The sequence below is a fragment of the Pteropus medius genome, unplaced genomic scaffold (assembly GCF_902729225.1).
Source record: "Pteropus medius unplaced genomic scaffold, Ma_sr-lr_union100, whole genome shotgun sequence".
NCBI classification, from domain to species: Eukaryota; Metazoa; Chordata; class Mammalia; order Chiroptera; family Pteropodidae; genus Pteropus; species Pteropus medius.
This window is the reverse complement of record NW_024349799.1, coordinates 14,586,975-14,603,909: the sequence shown is the minus strand read 5'-3', so window position 1 is coordinate 14,603,909 and position 16,935 is coordinate 14,586,975. Positions and strand designations below refer to the sequence as shown.

Sequence of the window (16,935 nt, the reverse complement as noted above, 5' to 3'; positions counted from 1 at the left end):
GATGTAACATGTATGCATTCTGAGCTCGTTGGAAGAAAGATGTAAGAGAAATGCCAACGATGTATGAACTGTAAAAGCACGGAATGATAGATCTGCAGATAGGAGACTAGTTTAACGGACTGGGGTTTTTGATATTTCAAAAATAGAGAGTGGAGTCTTTTCCTATTTTTAAGCACAGAATTACAGGGCAATGGAGTTACACATCCATTTGCTCATTTAAGTGCTCTTTAAAGTATTCATCAAGAAACAAAAACAAAAAACACCCACATACTGTGGGTATATATAATTATACAACTTAATTAAGGCCCAACCCCAATATTAAATTTTAAAATCAAGCTAAGTAATAGTGAAAATGCACATTCCAACTCACATGATGTGGAAACTTCCATGCTTTCAAGTTACCAATCTAAAAGTCACCTACCAGCTTTCTGTGATCATATTATCCAATTCTCAGCACCTAATGACTGATCATCTTCCCCTCCCTTTGGCCGGTTTCTGTACTCAAGGAGCTTACCGGCTAATGAAAAAGACAAAAACCAAAAACAAACAAAAAAACCCAAACACGAAAGGCTAAGTGCTGAGGCATGTGTGCACGTAACCTATGGATGCTCACAGAAGCACCCACCTAGAGGGAAAAGAGAAAGGAAAGCTTCTTAGAGAGGAAAACCAGGACTGAGTTTAGAAGGACCAAATTCAGCCAGGTGGGAGAAGAGAGAACACACTGCACAAGTGAGAGCTGAGGCAAGAAAACAGTCAGGGAGCATGCTCTAGAACAAGGGTCCTCAACCCCGGGGCTGTGGACCGGTACTGGTCAGTGGCCTGTTAGGAACCAGGCCGCACCACAGGTGAGCAAGCGAAGCTTCATCTGTACTTGCAGCTGCTCCCCAGGACTAGCATCACCGCCTCAGCTCCACCTTAGATCACCAGGCATTAGATTCTCATAGGAACACCAGTCTCTGGTGACAAAAAATGGTTGGGGACCACTGCTCTAGAGTCTGGACCTGACCCAAAAAGCTATAAGGAACTACTGAAGAATTCTTAAGCAGGAGAATGATATGATCAAAGTTGTCATTTTGGACTTATTCCATTCTGGAAACAGTCTGGAGCAGTGCTGCTCAAGGTAGGTGTGCAGCCCAGTGCCTGTCAATGAGTTGTTTGTTACTGGCCCACAATAAGGCAACAAGACAAGTACAGAAATTAAGAAAGAGCACTTAGAAATATTCACAGCAGCCCAACATTAAAACAACATCCAAGCTTGTAATCAATGGGCTGACCTTGTTAAACAGGACAGAGAGCAGCCTGTGTGTTAACTCAGTGGGCAGTTGTGTGTGGTTCAAGCTGTACAGGAGTCATGTGTAGCAGGGCCACTTGTATTGGTGTGTGACTAACTGGAAATTAACAACACAAAACAAAACTGGTCACTGAGTACGGACAGTTTGAAAAACTGGTCTAGAGAATCATTTCAGGAGGCAGAATTGGAAGCAAGGTGCTCCAGGAAAAGGCTGATGGTACACAGTGGTCCGCATGAAACCTGAACTCAAGCAGTGATGGTAGGGATGGAGCAAAAAGGGTCAGAGTTGAGAGCAATTAAGGTGAACAAATCAAGACTTAATGTCTTTCGGATGTGAGGAGTAGAGGAGAATAAAGGACGAATCTGAGACTCAACAACTATTAACTCTTAAAATAATGGCAAGATATAAAGCAACAATATGTAAGAGCTTCATGAAAGTCAGGATTAGCAAAAAGATTCTAAATTCATAGCCATTTTCTTTGAGTGCCTTTGAATAAACATAATGATAAATTAATGAAATACAGACAACTAAGCACCGTAGTGGTTAACACTGAGCACCACTGGGAATTCAGAACATGAAGAAAGAAAACACATCCTATGCCAAGCCTACACTTTCCTCCTGCAATGATATCTATCATGCAGTAAGGAGCCCAGTCTAGTTCAGAATAGCGCTAGCTGGAGCCCCAAGCCCTATCAGAAAAAAAAAAGACTCCTCCCACAGAGTGACTTGTTCATCCCCCAACCCAGCTGTATACAGCACAAAGTCCTCTTTCTCAAATTTGTGCAGATATTAAAACAAAGACCTCCACCAAAAGAATGATAAAAAGAGGGTAGGGGGAAAAAAAACGAGAGTAAAATAAAACCAATGATCCTCACTTCAAAATACATTGCTTTCCTCTGTGCTTTGGTTCACATCCCAACCCATATCAGCAGACAAATCAATTAGCAAAAGCTGTGGATAGCTAGTCAGGCCTTTGCTGTTAACTGGAAGACAAGTATTAAACCTGCAATGGCGACAAGTTTGAGCAAACCTATCCTACAGCATTCCAGAGCTAGGAAGGGAGGTGGTTCCATGCTAGGGGGTGAGGCTTCTACTGCTCCAAAGACCCAGCATGGTCCATTTCCCACGTGAAAGAGAAGCAATCCGAAACCTCCACGCTGCCCAGACTAAAGCAGCCAGGATCAGTGGAAGACACGCCTAGTAGCTGTGGCACACCACAAAACCATCACCAATTACATAATGAATCTCTCTCAAGAAGGGTGCTTCATCATCTTACCCCTTTTTCATGCCTAGGCATCATTGATCTGTTTCTCACTGGCAGACAGAAGTGTGGGGCACAGTCAATATCAATACTCTCAACACTTTAAGGAACAGTATCTTTTTACTATTCATTTGCTTTTGTTTCATTCTTCTAGGTCTTTCTCCTCAACTATAATCTCTTCTAAGGCAAATCTTTCGACTCCTTTATCACATCCCCTTGTATGCTTACAAGTCATTTGTTTGAAAAGTTAAAAAATACACCTCCTAACAGTTTTGCGATTTGGTAATGTGATATATTCCCAAGGCTCAAGCTATGAAAAGAATTACTGAATTTCATAATAATTTATTAACAAATAATAGCTAGCACTTATGGAGCACATACTATATGCCAAGTGTGTGTATATTATTTTGTGCAGACTTTACAACAATCTTATCAGGCAGGTACTATTATCATCACCCTTTTACAGATGAAGAATCTGTGGCACGGACATGTAGAGTAATTTGCACAAAGTCACAGAGCTAAAAATGGTAGAGCTAGGATCTGAATTCAGGCAAACAGACAAAAATCTCTGTTTTTAGCCACTAGACAGCTTCATTATTCAGAGAAGAAAACTGAGATTAAAAAATACATTACAAATAATGGAACAAGGAAAAAGCCTCTTAAGGAAATTGCTCTTACTATTTTAATTGGACTGTTGTCTTTTATTAACTGGATCCAAGTCCTAGAAACAGTCAAGAGAGGGAGCCTGTCCTGGCTAGTGGAAGGGAGAAAACCTCAATTTTCAGCCTTTTTGCCATTTTTTACCACCTTAAAAGTGGTAAAACATTCTCTTTGTGGCTAAGGGATCTGGTTTAAGGGAGGAAGAGTTGGGAGAGATGGAGCTATAAGGCTGTTTGGGTTAGTACCAAATCTTGTTCCATCCAAAGAGGCAAAGGGATTCAGGTGAATTCTAGCCCAAGCCTCTGATTTAGTCTGAACCAAAAGAACCATGCAAAGCAAGGAACCTATACAGGGTAGCAGGAAAATTCCACTTCTCCTGGCTGAAGCAGGTATGCTAAACCAGGGATGCTAAACCAGAGCTCCCAACTCTGCCACTCTTCCTCTCCAACTTTCTCTTCCCTTTTGTCAGGCAGGAAGTTCTGGGACCAAGCCAGACCCCAGCAAACTTCTTCAGCACAAGATCAGTGGTCCTATGCGCTTTGATGTCAGCGTACCCATACTGACCAAATGTTTTCCATTAGGCATGTGGCTTTAAGACCAAAACCAGTGCTCTCCTCTATGATGCTGAAGCAGATCCTGGAGATCAACTCTCAAGTTCTGTAAACTAAGTAACTTAAACTAATCTAAAGGGATAGATCAAATCTCAAAAGTTCAAATCTTCACCACTTTCCAACTATTCATCACATTCTCTCTCTCCAGAAATCTGAAAAAATGTCTACCTACAAAACAAAAAACACATCTACTTCTTAAAACAAGTCTAACGGCCTTAACTTCAGGATTATGTTCCCTCACAAAACTGCTCTTGCTCTTATAAATTCATTCAAAGTCCTTTTATCCTGTAATTACAATTTCTATACAGCTACTTACATATGTGTGCTTGGAAGCCAAAAAAATAAGGCTTCAATTACTTTTGCACTGACCACTAAAGCAAGTAGAAACAGGACAACCTTGTGTCAAGAATATTTTTTATTACAACCCAGAAATCGCCATTGTTAACATTTTATTGTCTTTGTCTTTCATATGCAAAAAGAAAAGAAAGAATTTTTTTAAAAAGATGCTGGAATCATTTTATTTGCTGTTTTCTCACAGCTCCAATCAAGGTGAAAGGAGCCAGGCAAAAAGCAGGCTTAACATATATGGTCATCTCCAGACTTTCTTACTACATAAAGGGGAAATTAATAAAAGAAGAAAAAAAGAAATACCACACCACATTTTCTTTCCTCACCATAATATTTCAATTTTCTTTAGCGAAATACCAGCCAATAACTAATTAGAACCATATCCTTTGTTATCCCAATGGGAAGAAGTATACGAATGGTCTTAAAGAACGAATGTTAATGAGAACTTTAAAAATTAGTAACCTGGAACTTTGGTTTCTCCTCAGTGTAAAATAAAATTCTCTTCTTTAAAACTGTTTTTATAGTTGGTGAAATACAGACAGGGTCCATCAACAAGAAGGTAAGTGTTCACCCACCCAGCACTTTGAACTGTGGGCGTCCTGGGCTTTTCACTGTTCTTTCTTATCTTGGAATTGGCATCACAGCTCATAGACTTGTAAGCACCCCAATTTCAAATAAGAGAGACAAAAAATTAGAAACTACAGAAAAGGAATTTGTTCTACATCTCTGGTTTCGAAGGGGAGAATAATTCCTTTCAAAGTGAGCACACACCTTTTGTACTTTCCAAGAGTATGTTGTCCATAAGAAACACAGCTGGAGTCTTTTTACCTGGTTATATCACCTCAAATAAGAATGTTTCTGGCATCAGATCTTGAGTTGCCTATTCATGAACATCCAAGAGCAGAATCTAGTCCTCAAGACTGGGCTCATTTTAAAGAACACAGTGAACTATAGGATGTGAGTCAGAAAAACTCTGAGCAAAACATAACATTTTAAAATGCGAACACACCATGGTTTAGGCATGTGCAACATTCTAAATTGTATTTTCACATGAGGGTCTGCCCTGTGTCATCCAGACTCTCACCCTGGTAGAATTAGCAGGTCTAGGATAGGGCCACAGACCACTTTTTTCATGCAAAGGGACTGGTGAGGGCATAGAGAACCAGGCGCGGCCTAGGTCATATCAAATATTCTCCTTTTTCGAGAAAAAGCCTTATGCATTTGCAAAACATCTCAGTTTGCTCCCTATTTTTACTATGCAGCAAATTTACTTCCCCTGCTGTGAAAAACACAATAGGTCTTAGGTCTGTCACATTTTACCATCATTGTATGTTTGCAAAAGCTAGAAATCATTGGTATTGTCTGATAAGGGCATTACACAGATTTTGGTCTACAATAGAAACTTGTCATAACAATGAAAATTGTTTTGGTAAATCACTTGCTGAACATTATTCCTCCTCAAAAGGATCTTAAAAACTATCACTAAGGAAAAACAAAGGGTTCCCATATTTTAAAGCAAAAAAGTAGTGGCCATTCATATTCATGCACTATCAAACATATAAATCAAATATGGGCAAAATCACCTAAAAAGTAGTTAAAATGCCAAGTTTTGCCTCTGTGTGATTAGTGAGCCCATGTTTTTCCAGTGTTAAATGCACAACCTGTATTTGTTAAACTGTATTTCATACTTTAAATCCCAAGTCTGTACCTTATACTGCTTCAATATAGATGATTTACTCGAGACATTTGGGGTCACAGTGTAAGCCTTCTGCTCTCACTAAATCTAAATCATGCTTCTCAACAAGATTCTGTATACATAAAAGAAACACATGGCATGTCGTTACCATCCTCCCTAGAGAAACCTAAAGGCCCCAGAACCGCCCTTCTCCTGTCCGTTAACTGAGATCCCCCTCACAAAGGGAAGAAGCCTGAATTCACACCTGGCATCAGGCAACCTAATTAAGCGAGAGTACCCCAAAACTTTTTCTGTTTCGATTCATGGCAAAATTTCCTCAATTCGTTTTCTTAAAACAGACATTTTCACCCAACAGATATACTCAAAAACCCAAACTAACTTCAGCAACAAACTGGGAGGAATGAGAAGTGGACAGCAAAGTATAAATTTCCCCAAATCCTCGTTCTTCCGGTCAATCTGCACCTATGGGATTAGTTCGGCATTTAATTCGAAGTATGCGAAGACGACAGTGGCCCACCAACCAAGCGACTAAGAGCTGCAAGGACGGGTCTGTTGCTGTGCCTGGGAGGCATCCGGGGAGGACAGCTAGACAATGAAAAGCTCCCGGTGGCTACCAGTTCAGTCCCGGGTTCGGAGAGAGGGAGTGGGGGAGAGTTCTCTTCTTGCCGAAAGCCACGGTCAGCTACCGCCTTCCCCAGGCGCAGAGCGGCCCGACCTCGGTCTCCAGTTCCCGGGTCACAGCAGGAGGGGGCCCCAGCAAAGCAGATTTCTCTCGGAAGAAAGGAAACTTCCTGGTTTGGGCATTATGGGTAGGGGGCTAGCGCCCTCCCCCACCCACTACAGGTATCCGCCCGGAGTCCAGCAACAGAGCGAAGGACTCTGGCCCGCACCTCTGGCTGGCAGAAGGGGTCACGGAGTCGGAATCCACGAGCGCAGCCACCCCCTAAGCGAGACTCCAACTTGTGGGGACCGGTCTCTCGACTCTTGAGGACGCAAGCGGGGTCCGAGGGCCCAGGGGTGTCAAACTTCCCCAGCGGGCGCGGCCTGACACCGAGTTGCCGCGGGAGCCCCAACCCCGCGGGGTTCCGAGATAGGGGGCGGGCACAGAGGAGGGGGTACTCTGAGGACGCGAGGGGAAGCGCGTGCAAAGATGGAGGAGGGGGCAGAGGGCATAACGGGGTGGGTGGGCGGGCGGCGACGAGGACCCGGCTCCCAGGAACGCACGGGGTGCGCACCCAGGCCGGGGGTGGGGGGACGACGAGGCCCTCGCCGCTCACCTTCCTGTGTTTCTCCTTGTAGGGCAGCGCCAGCCACGGCATGTCCCGCACGAAGTCCTGCCACTGTCGCTGGTCCTGGTCTGAGGACACGAAGACGATCTCCAGGCGGCGCCGTGGCTCCGGCTCCGCAGCCGCCCCGGCTCCCGACCCCGGCCCGGCTCCAGCCCCCGGCCCGGCCGCCGCGTCCCCCCGGAGGCGGCCGTAGAAGGCGGCCAGGCTGGCGCTGAGCTGCGCACAGGGGGCGCTCAGGCTGCAGCCGAAGTAGAGCCCGAGCAACGAGATGCCGCGGGCGCCCAGCGAGTGCACGTCCACCTCTTCGCCCCCGCCCGTCACCAGCTTCTCGCCGAGCAGTTCCTCCAGGAAGCCCGACATCCTGGCCCACCGCAGCCCGGGCACGCGGGCGTGCAGGCGGCGGCGACCCCGCTCCCTCGGTCCGGGTGGCGGGCGGAGGCGGTAGCCGCGGCGGCGGCGAGAAGAGAGCCCCGCCCACCCAGGCCCGGCCATGCCACGCCCCCTCTGCCCGCCCTCGCCCCGCCCCTTTCGTGGCCGTCCAGGACTGCGCCGTGCTGTCCGCCGCGGCACTGTCCGCACCAGTTGGGGTACCCGGCGCCGGCTTTCACCTTGTGGCTAAAGTGCTTGGGAAACAGCCCTCGCAAGGAAGCTGACCCGAAACGCTCCACTCTGACCGGTATGCCCCGGGCCTAAATGAAGAAAAGAGAAGGGGCCGCTGCGCCCGCCTTTCCGAGGCTGCCGGACTTGGCCTTACCCCTCCCTCCATTTCCTCTCCCCTCCCAAATTCTCAGTTCTCTGCGGACTTTTCCAAAGACTCCCACGGTTCCCCGACCCGAGTTCTCTTACCCTTTCTTGTTCCTCCCCCTCCTTCTCTCTCTTTCCTTACATAAAGCCTAACCCTTAGTCTGTTTCGTACCCCTACAGTACTCTCGTAATGTGTAAAGGACTTACCATCTTCTCTACTCAAGTATCACTTTCTTAGGCTAGGTCTTGCTGGGCACTTATTTCTGTGTGTATGTTTTGTGTTCTCTACTATGAGAGGACTGGAGGACGCCAACCTCATATTTCTTGTGTAGTTTCTGATCTGGTGCTAGGCACACGTGAGGGAATCCATACACACTTGTGGGCTCATTGCAGGTCGTACTGTGGAATTTCAGTCCGCAAGTCGCAGCGGCCATTCCACACCATCGAATGGCTCTCTTCCATCCCCAAAAATGTATGCAACAGATGCCGCAGCATCTTTAAATCAATGCTGACTGCTCTTTTGAATGGGTTCCACAGCTTACACCAGGTCTGTTGATAGCTGAGAAAAATCGTAGGGATTTTTTTTTTCTAACCGTCAAGATGCTATCCGATGCTTAGAACCTGGGTTAAACAGGTGGACTGTGGCAAATCTTCTGGCTTTCTCTCTCTCTCTCTCCCTCTCTCTGTCTCTCTCTCTCTCTCTCTCTCTCTCTCTGTCTCTCTCTCTCTCTCTCTCTCTCTCTCTCTCTCTCTCTCTCTCTCTCTCTCTCTCTCACACACACACACACACACACACACACACGAAAAAATAAAATGTATATCATGCTCACCCGCAATCTGCGACCTTCAGTGTATCAGCTCTGCTACGCACAACCTGGTGAAAGGAGAAAACGCCCCTGACCACCCTCCACCAGCCCTTCGGAAGTTATTTCTTGGGCATCTACCGCCATCTAATGGATAGAGTGAAAAGAAAATGAGATCTACTAGAGCCGAAAATGTGAAAAGAGATAACTTGGCAGCCAAGTAGAAATTTTTATTATTTTATAGCAGCTTTACACACACACAAACACGCACATGCAAATCATAGCACACTTTTACAGAGTTCATTCAAACCTCAGAATATAACTGCAAGCTTTTGACCCAAACATAAATTTTCATGCTGAAGGTTCTCAGTTTTTCTAGGATAGAACAAGGAATTGTACTGGTTTTCAGCTCAGTGAAATGTTACCATATAAACTAGTGAAAGAGGTGGAGGTGGAATGCAAGAGTGGATTGTTGGCAATCTCTAAAAATTATATTCACTTTCTTAGTATCTGCCTAATACTGCTCATTTCACAAGGAGCATCTTTGGATTGAGGGCTGCCTTTAAACAGGCAAGAATCCTACCAAAAAGGCAAATTCTGAGTTAATTTTTAGAATGTCATGACAAATTTCTGTGCTACTGCAGGGACAGTATTACAAAACACAGAATGCATCTTTTTGGTGAAAACATATTAAAGCTATTAACACAACAGACATTAAGTTATTAGATGTCTTTAAAATTCCTGTGAATGGGTTAATGCTTTATCTTCTCATTCAAATTGTATGTTAAATACTTGTGGGTGAGTTACGTCAGGCACCACTGAAAGCATGTGAGATAGATTCTCACACTGACATTTTCAACTGAACACTGAAGGAATGTGAAAGGATTATAAGCTTTTTTATCCTATGGAATCCAAAGGACAATTTAGCATGGAGGCAGATGAAGAGGGAATTGGGGGGATTGAAAATTTGGAGAAATAGTGAAGTCATTATTAGAGTACTTAACTTCGGTAAACTAGGTGAGAGTCTGATATAAAGAGGCGGTTTGTTCAGCATTTTACTTTTATTATTTCACAGGAAAGCACTTTCCACTGGAGTGTGTCCAAACCAGCATCTGGCACCTGGGAAAGTGAGAGTTTGAACATACTGCACATGAAATATAAATAAAATTTAGAGAATTGTTGGTGCAGCAGGCCTTGGTGAGAAGCCAAATATCACAGCTGCCTTTTAAAGGGGTGTGGAAAGGGGATTTGCAATGGAAATGATTCCAAAATCATAATTCTAGTGGGTGTTTGTTACAAGAAGAGGCCCAAGGAGACTCATTTGGCTTCCTGTAAAGAATAGCCAACATCCTTTGGCTTGCAGAAAGCACTCTTTCTGCTTACGCAGTTCGAGACTCACTTAAAGTGGATGTCCTTACTGGTATTTAGCTAGTTACGTTACATAAATTGACTGGCTATTCTGAAAATTATTATTGTTTTAAAATAAGTATGAAGGAGCCACAATGTACCTGACATTGTACAGGACATACACATTACAGAGTTTTCCTATTGGAAAATTGCATTCTAAGGTATATGACATCATATAAAACACAAATATATTTGTCACCTTTAAGATTCATAAATCACATTCTTTGGTCTTCAGGTGTAGTAGCATATATACACAAAAATATATATGTAGAAATATTTATTGATACACTGGTAAAATTAGAAAAATACTATAAGAGCCAAACTGTGTCTCAATGAGGATGATTAAATTATGGCACATTCATCGTTAGGGATACAATCTGGTCATTGGAAAGAAATAAGGATATTTCTCTGTATACTGTTCTCCAGAGAACAATATGTATAGAAAGAGATTAATTATAAGGAATTGACTCACATGATTAGAGAGGCTGAGAAGTCCCAAGATCTACAGTCAGCCAGCTGGAGACCCAGGAGAGCCAATAATAGTTCTTGTCCAAGTCCAAAGGCCTGAGAATCAGGAGAGCAGATGGGGTAAGTTCCACTCAGAGTCTGAGTTTGAAGGCAGGAGACCTATGCCCCAGCTAGAAAACAGGTAGAAAGAGCAAATGCTTACTTTACCTTTACCTTATTTCACCTTTTTGTTCTATCTGGGCCTTCAACCTATTGGATGAGGCTCACCACGTTGGGGAAAGCAATCTGCTTTACTCAGTCTATCTATTCACATGCTACTCTCATCTAGAAATACCCTCACAGACACACCCAGAATAATGTTTAACCAATATCTGGGCACCCTATAGCCCAGTCAAGTTGACACATAAAATTAAATATCACAAGTCTATCCCTTGACAACTCGGCACCCATAAGCATCTCCTTAAATCATACTTACTTCCAAATGAAGACAATAAGGAGGTCATAATTTCACCTAACATGATATAACTATGCTGTATACAACCAAAAACATACTGATTCCTTCCCCAGAAGAGGAAGTAAAGTCCTTGAGTGATGTTTACTCCTCTCCTCGATATCCTGTAACTTAAATACTATGATGTAAAATTGACAATACTTAACAGCTATGATATAAAGTCGATACATCTTATGTTATAAAACAAGGGAATAAGAAGAAACAAAAATATTTGTCATACACACACAAACATTTATAACAATATTGTAGGAGGAAATGCTTAAAGCAATTATAACTTTCATTTCTATAACTGGTCATGTGATCATAGCTGGTATTTATAACTACCTTTGTCTACTACCCTTTTTGTAACTCCTTTGCCTTGGCAAGCACCTCAGCTGGTCATGGTTCTTTACCTGGTGGAGTGACTCAAACCTTCATTCCTGAAGGGTCTGAGCCATTAGTAGTCCTGTCTGGATTAGTTTGTTGTAGTTTTCTGTTGACCTTAATCACAGGGTATGGTAACAAATAAATGCCCTAATGGACCTCCTGTATTCCAAACATACTCTTTCTTGCCTCCATTGTAGACTAGTAGTCCAATTTCCCCTTGGCTGTCAGGATCAATCACCCCACCTTTGCCCGTCTTTGCCTGTTAATTCAGAGGCATGAGGAGCCCAAAGTGGATAGGTCGTAACTTCCAATGCAGTGGAATGAATCGTTGTTGTGCCTCCTAGTGGAAGAATTCCTCCCTTTGGAACTGAGATGTCTAGGCCAGCAGAGCATAAAGTTGTGAGAACAACAAGAAGCAAAAGTTTTGCTAGTGGATAATGGGGTAATAGTGAGTGATGCCACTCCCATTTCCACCCCTTGATTCCTGGATTCAACACATACACTAACATAGACTATCTTTAAGACGTAGCACAAAAGAAAGTAAGGTGCAGAATAGGTAGGATATACTAGGCTACCACTTGCAAATATATGAATACATTTATTCATATATTATATATGAATAAAATATATCTGGAAAGATATTTAAGAAATAGTAACAGATTGCTTGGGGAAGGAAACTGAAGGAAATAGATGTGAGAAAATATGGCAACTATTATCCTAGTCCAAGAAAAAAGTATTTTTTTGAAATAAGAACTTATTCAAAAGATCAGTTACTATAAGTGGAGAAAGGAATGTTTGAAGTACATCAGGACATCTCAGAATGAAAGAGAAAAAATGTCTCACGCAAAAATTCAAATTCAGTTATAACAAAGCTATTGCTATAAAATGAACATTTTGATTATAAAAGCATTCCAAGTCCACATAGTTCAAGAAATAATTAACAAGATTTGAATCAAAATTGAATCAAACAAAAAATTTATTTCATTTAATTTGGAGTTCCCTGTATAAGATTTACTTGTAGATTAATGCTATATTACAGTTTTGACATCTGTTTTTTCTTTTTTTAAAAGTTGGTCTTTTGCAGCAGATCTACTGATAAGGGAAATAGCTTGATAGGAAGGTAAGTAAAGCAAAATATAGAGGTGAGAATTGACAAGGATCAAGATGAAGGAAGAGAAAGAAGGGTGTTGTCCTCCTTGGTTATATTGGCAGTGTGGTGCTTATCTTTCTGGCATCAACTTGACATGTAACTTTTGGAAGTCATCATTATTGTTCTTCTCATTGTTCATTTTATCTGTCAGCAAAACATTATGTTTGTGCACATATATCCACTAGCAAAACTTTTGCTGGTCTCTAGTTCTTCAAGCCTCCTAAGTCTTTTGCAAATCAGAAGTGCAAGATGCTAGGAGAGCATTGTGCATATTTCTGTTTATCTCCAATAATTTTCAGATCACATCTCAGGATCACAACTTGTCATCAATGTGACCCTACTACAGATAAAGCCAAAGTGTGTGATTCACTAATCAAGTCTGAAGTTGGTCCTAACAATTCACCAGACTGCCAGACTGTTTGCCAAATTTCCAATAGCTTTTTGTAAGCAAAGCGAAGACAACAGCACAAGAGCTGGTAAGCAGATCTGGATTTTTGGGTATGCATGAGTAAATAAAACTTCCCAGTCTGCTCCAGAACATAAAGATCACCCACCAGAAACAGGCTAGCATCTAAGGATCTGTCACTGGAAATTACAGGATACCTTTTCTCATCATGGCTATCATAGGCCAAAGGCAAAAAGAAATAAGAAATAATAATATTGAATATTTTCTAATAATTTACACTTGATTGAGGACAGGCCCAAGTCAGACAAAGAATCAAAAAGTCCAAACTCATCTCTCAAACACTATAAAGACCACAGATTATTAAGAATAATTCCAAGCCGTCACTTCTAGATCAATGAGATATCGAAAGCAGGCAACTTGGAATGAAAATGTTTGAATAAGAACTAAACTTGGACTAAAGCATATGTGTCTTCCTGGGTACAAATTGTAAAAGCAACACGATGCGTTTAGATTTTATCCTGGCACAGAGAAGAATTCCAAGTAGGAACATGATCATGTTTCTGTGCTGAGAGATCACTGTGTGGCTGGTTTGGAGAAGAGCAAGATAGGAAGTATGGAGATCAATTAAGATTCCATTACATGAAAAAAGACTAGAGCCCAAACTATAGCAGTGGCAATGAGTATAAAATAGAAAGGGTGAATTTGAAAGATATAAGTATGTAAGGCCTGCTGGAAGCAAGGAGTCTAAGACTAATCAAGTGCATGAAAGCATCATTCACCCAGATGAGAAACTCAGGAAGAGCAGATGTGAGGAGGAAAATAAGTTCTAATTTAGGCCCACCTGACCCCCTTAGCCCCATAACAGCTTCTACCTTTGAGTAGGCAATAAAAACCACACCCTCTTAGGTGAACCCTCTAACTGGCCTCTCAGATCTCCTTCCCTGATCTCAGGGGTGGGAGTGAGGGGCTGACTTACAGATCTGATTTTTCTAACTGCTGCCCTGATATAGATTCAGGCTATTCTTTACTTTCTGAGGCTTCTTACTGGGGCTTGAGACTTTAGTCCATTTGCTTCCAGTTCACAGCCCAGAGCATTTCCTGCCAACCCTCATACTGGTGCTACCTCCTGAGACCTGAGAGAGCCCACCTTGGGCCAAAGTGGCTTCTCTTGGATAGGGATGGTAAGATAGTTTTCCCCTAAGACCCAGGTTGGCCTTAGCATCCTGAATGCTGGTCCTGCTTTCCATCTTACAAACTCTTCATGTCCATATGAGCAGCAATGCTGGACAAGAATTTAGAGCAGCAGTCTCCAACCTTTTTGGCCCCAGGGACAGGTGTTCCTATGAGAATCTAATGTCTGATGATCTGAGGAGGAGCTGAGACAGCAATGCTAGTGCTCAGAAGTGGCTACAAATACAGATGAAGCTTTGCTTGCTCCCCCGCCACTTACTTCCTGCTGTGCAGCCCAGTTCCTAATAGGCCATGGACCAGCACCAGTCTGCAGCCTGGGGGTTGGAGATCTCTGATCTAGAGGACCCAAAGGAGTGAAAATGACTTTAACCTGGGATCCTCTGCCTGGAAAAATTGGCTGCTATTTATCTCACTTGCTGCTGACCTAAGAGATGCTGTATGGGCATCTGTGAGGGATCTACGGCTATCCAGGAGGGACCTTTAGAGAGAAAGAGACAGGTGGTGTGGCAGTATACCCATGTAGAGGCAGCCTCTGTCCAAGTATGGTACCTGGCTCATCATTTCTTCCTAACCAGCAACTCTAGCCAAACAGGTATGCAGGGCTTCAGGGGGCCCTATGTTAAAACTAACACACAGCCTTTTGCAACCACATGTGACTGGCAGTACAAGGATTATACCAACTCCTGGTTCCTAAATATTCTTGGATTTCATCTCTGACCTATACTCCATCCTGGTGATGCTGGTGGATATTGTTACCTTCTCAGTGTACATTAGCTCCTGCTCCAGCCCAGCTATGGCTACATCTTATTAATATCTTCTCTTTGCATGAGTTTCTCAGATACATTTTTAGCTTTTAGCTATCCTCTGGTTTTGGAGGACATGAGTCTAGGCCATTTAAATACAAAGTCACTTGTCCAGTACCCACTATCTATAGTGAGTGAATCAGTTGGCTACTCAGAGTATCTATGTGCCATACCTTCTACTAGTGACAGGACTATTTAGACTACTCACTGTTACCAAATTCACATACAACTCAAACCCACATGGGTTACAATGCATTTCTCAACTTGGACCTCCTCATTTCATCCCACTCATGCTATTGCTTTTACTCCTGGGTTCCAGTGACATACTAGGTGAACTACAGGCCAGCTGGGGTCTTAGACACCTGGGCGAGATATAATCAGGCCCTCCAGTTCAACACCTACCCGTCTGTGCCACTATCCAGAGTCCTTCAAGTGATGGGTCACCAACTCAGAGTGTTCCAACTCTTCCTACAACCCTCCCTGTGAATCTAAATCATCTTTAAAAGTCCCCTGTTCTCTCTGACGCACTGAGATGCTGCCCCAACCCTATATCCTTGTGCCAGAACAGAAAAACTAGATTAGAGAACTAAACTGTAACATGAGAGCTGTTGGACTCCCAATGATGCCATGAACAGATAAAGTCCCTGGACTACTGGAAAAGGTTCAGCCCAGGGAAACAGACATAGGAAACCACTTATCACTTCTGGAATATGCTTGCAGAGGTTCAAATTTTCCATCAGGTGAAACCCATTCCACCTATTGAAGGTGATGGGTTGGCGGAGAGAGATACCAGATCAGAGTCTGTATCTGTAACTGTTCTCTCTCCATCTGTGACCTGGGCCAAAGATGTTCCATAAAAGGCTCCCTCCCTCATGTACCATGGCCACATGGAATTTCTGCACATACTTTCTTGGATCTCACCTGAACTCTGCTATAGACCCTTAATTTCTGGATCGATTATTGTTCTCTAACTAGTCCCATGGATTAATTTTTAGATCATTCTTTGCTTTTCAAGGCCAAGGGATGTGCCTGGGGGCCTGTCCAAACTTCTCTCAGATCCACCTTTGGCCCATAAGACCTCAGCATGGATCAGATCCCTGGGCCCCTAATTAATCTAGAAGAGAAGGGTGTTTGTCAGGGTGTTGAGTTAGAGGTGCCTATGGAAAATGCCTGGTTCTTGTGCTTATGATAAAAGTCTAAGCTGGAGATAAAGACATGGGGGTCATTAATACATTTGGGTGGTAGTATAAGCCACAAGTGTGGACGAGCTGCATGAAAGAGAATAAAGACTGAAGCCCTGAGAGGACCAACAGGAAGAAGTCAGGCAGAGGTGCCTGCAGAGAAGAATGAGCAACTGGAGAGGCTGTAGCAAAAACCAGGAGAAAGGGGCTCCACTGAAACTGTGAAGAAACTTCAAAGAAGGGAGGAGGAGTCCGCGGTGTCAAATGCAGCTGAGAAGTCTAGTAAAAATTCTAAATTAGATTCAACAAGTGGGAAGTCGCTGGGGGAATTTAGGATTGGCTCCTTCAGTGGTCTAGTGGGAGTGGAAGCAGGGTGAATCATGCTCGGTTGGTCAGCAGAGAACTCTGGATACCAAAGAACGATCTCGGCCTATGTTGACTAGCTGCCCTCACCACTTTCTATTTCCATTTATGTTTCCTGTAGCCGATACACCCAAATATTGCTAGTCTGAATCAATACAGTAGCTTGGGATCTATTCAGTACAATAAAAGCCAGTTTTTCAGGGTTCATATATAGTACTATCTCAGTTTACCTTCAGATTCTGAGTATACAAGCTGGCAAATACTTTAATTGGTTCAACATAACATAAATTTTGCTTTTCATGGTACTCTACTCCTACATCACTAATTCCATTTACAACAACTGGCTGGAATGAGTAGCAGCTTTAGCTACCCTTGCGCTCTCTAT

General features: G+C 43.1%; 1 protein-coding gene across 2 annotated transcripts in view; it reads right to left on the bottom strand.

Annotated features, from left to right (window-relative positions):
* The window catches only part of NXN (nucleoredoxin), a 134,666-nt gene extending 127,051 nt beyond the window's left edge, over positions 1-7,615 (bottom strand). The window contains exon 1 of one of the 2 annotated variants that reach the window (XM_039886230.1): positions 7,146-7,615. In XM_039886230.1, the coding sequence (XP_039742164.1) occupies positions 7,146-7,517 (372 nt within the window). In that variant the 5' untranslated portion in view covers positions 7,518-7,615. The remainder of the gene's footprint in view (positions 1-7,145) is intronic. The other variant, XM_039886229.1, reaches the window with a different exon arrangement.
* Positions 7,616-16,935: the final 9,320 nt, after the last annotated feature.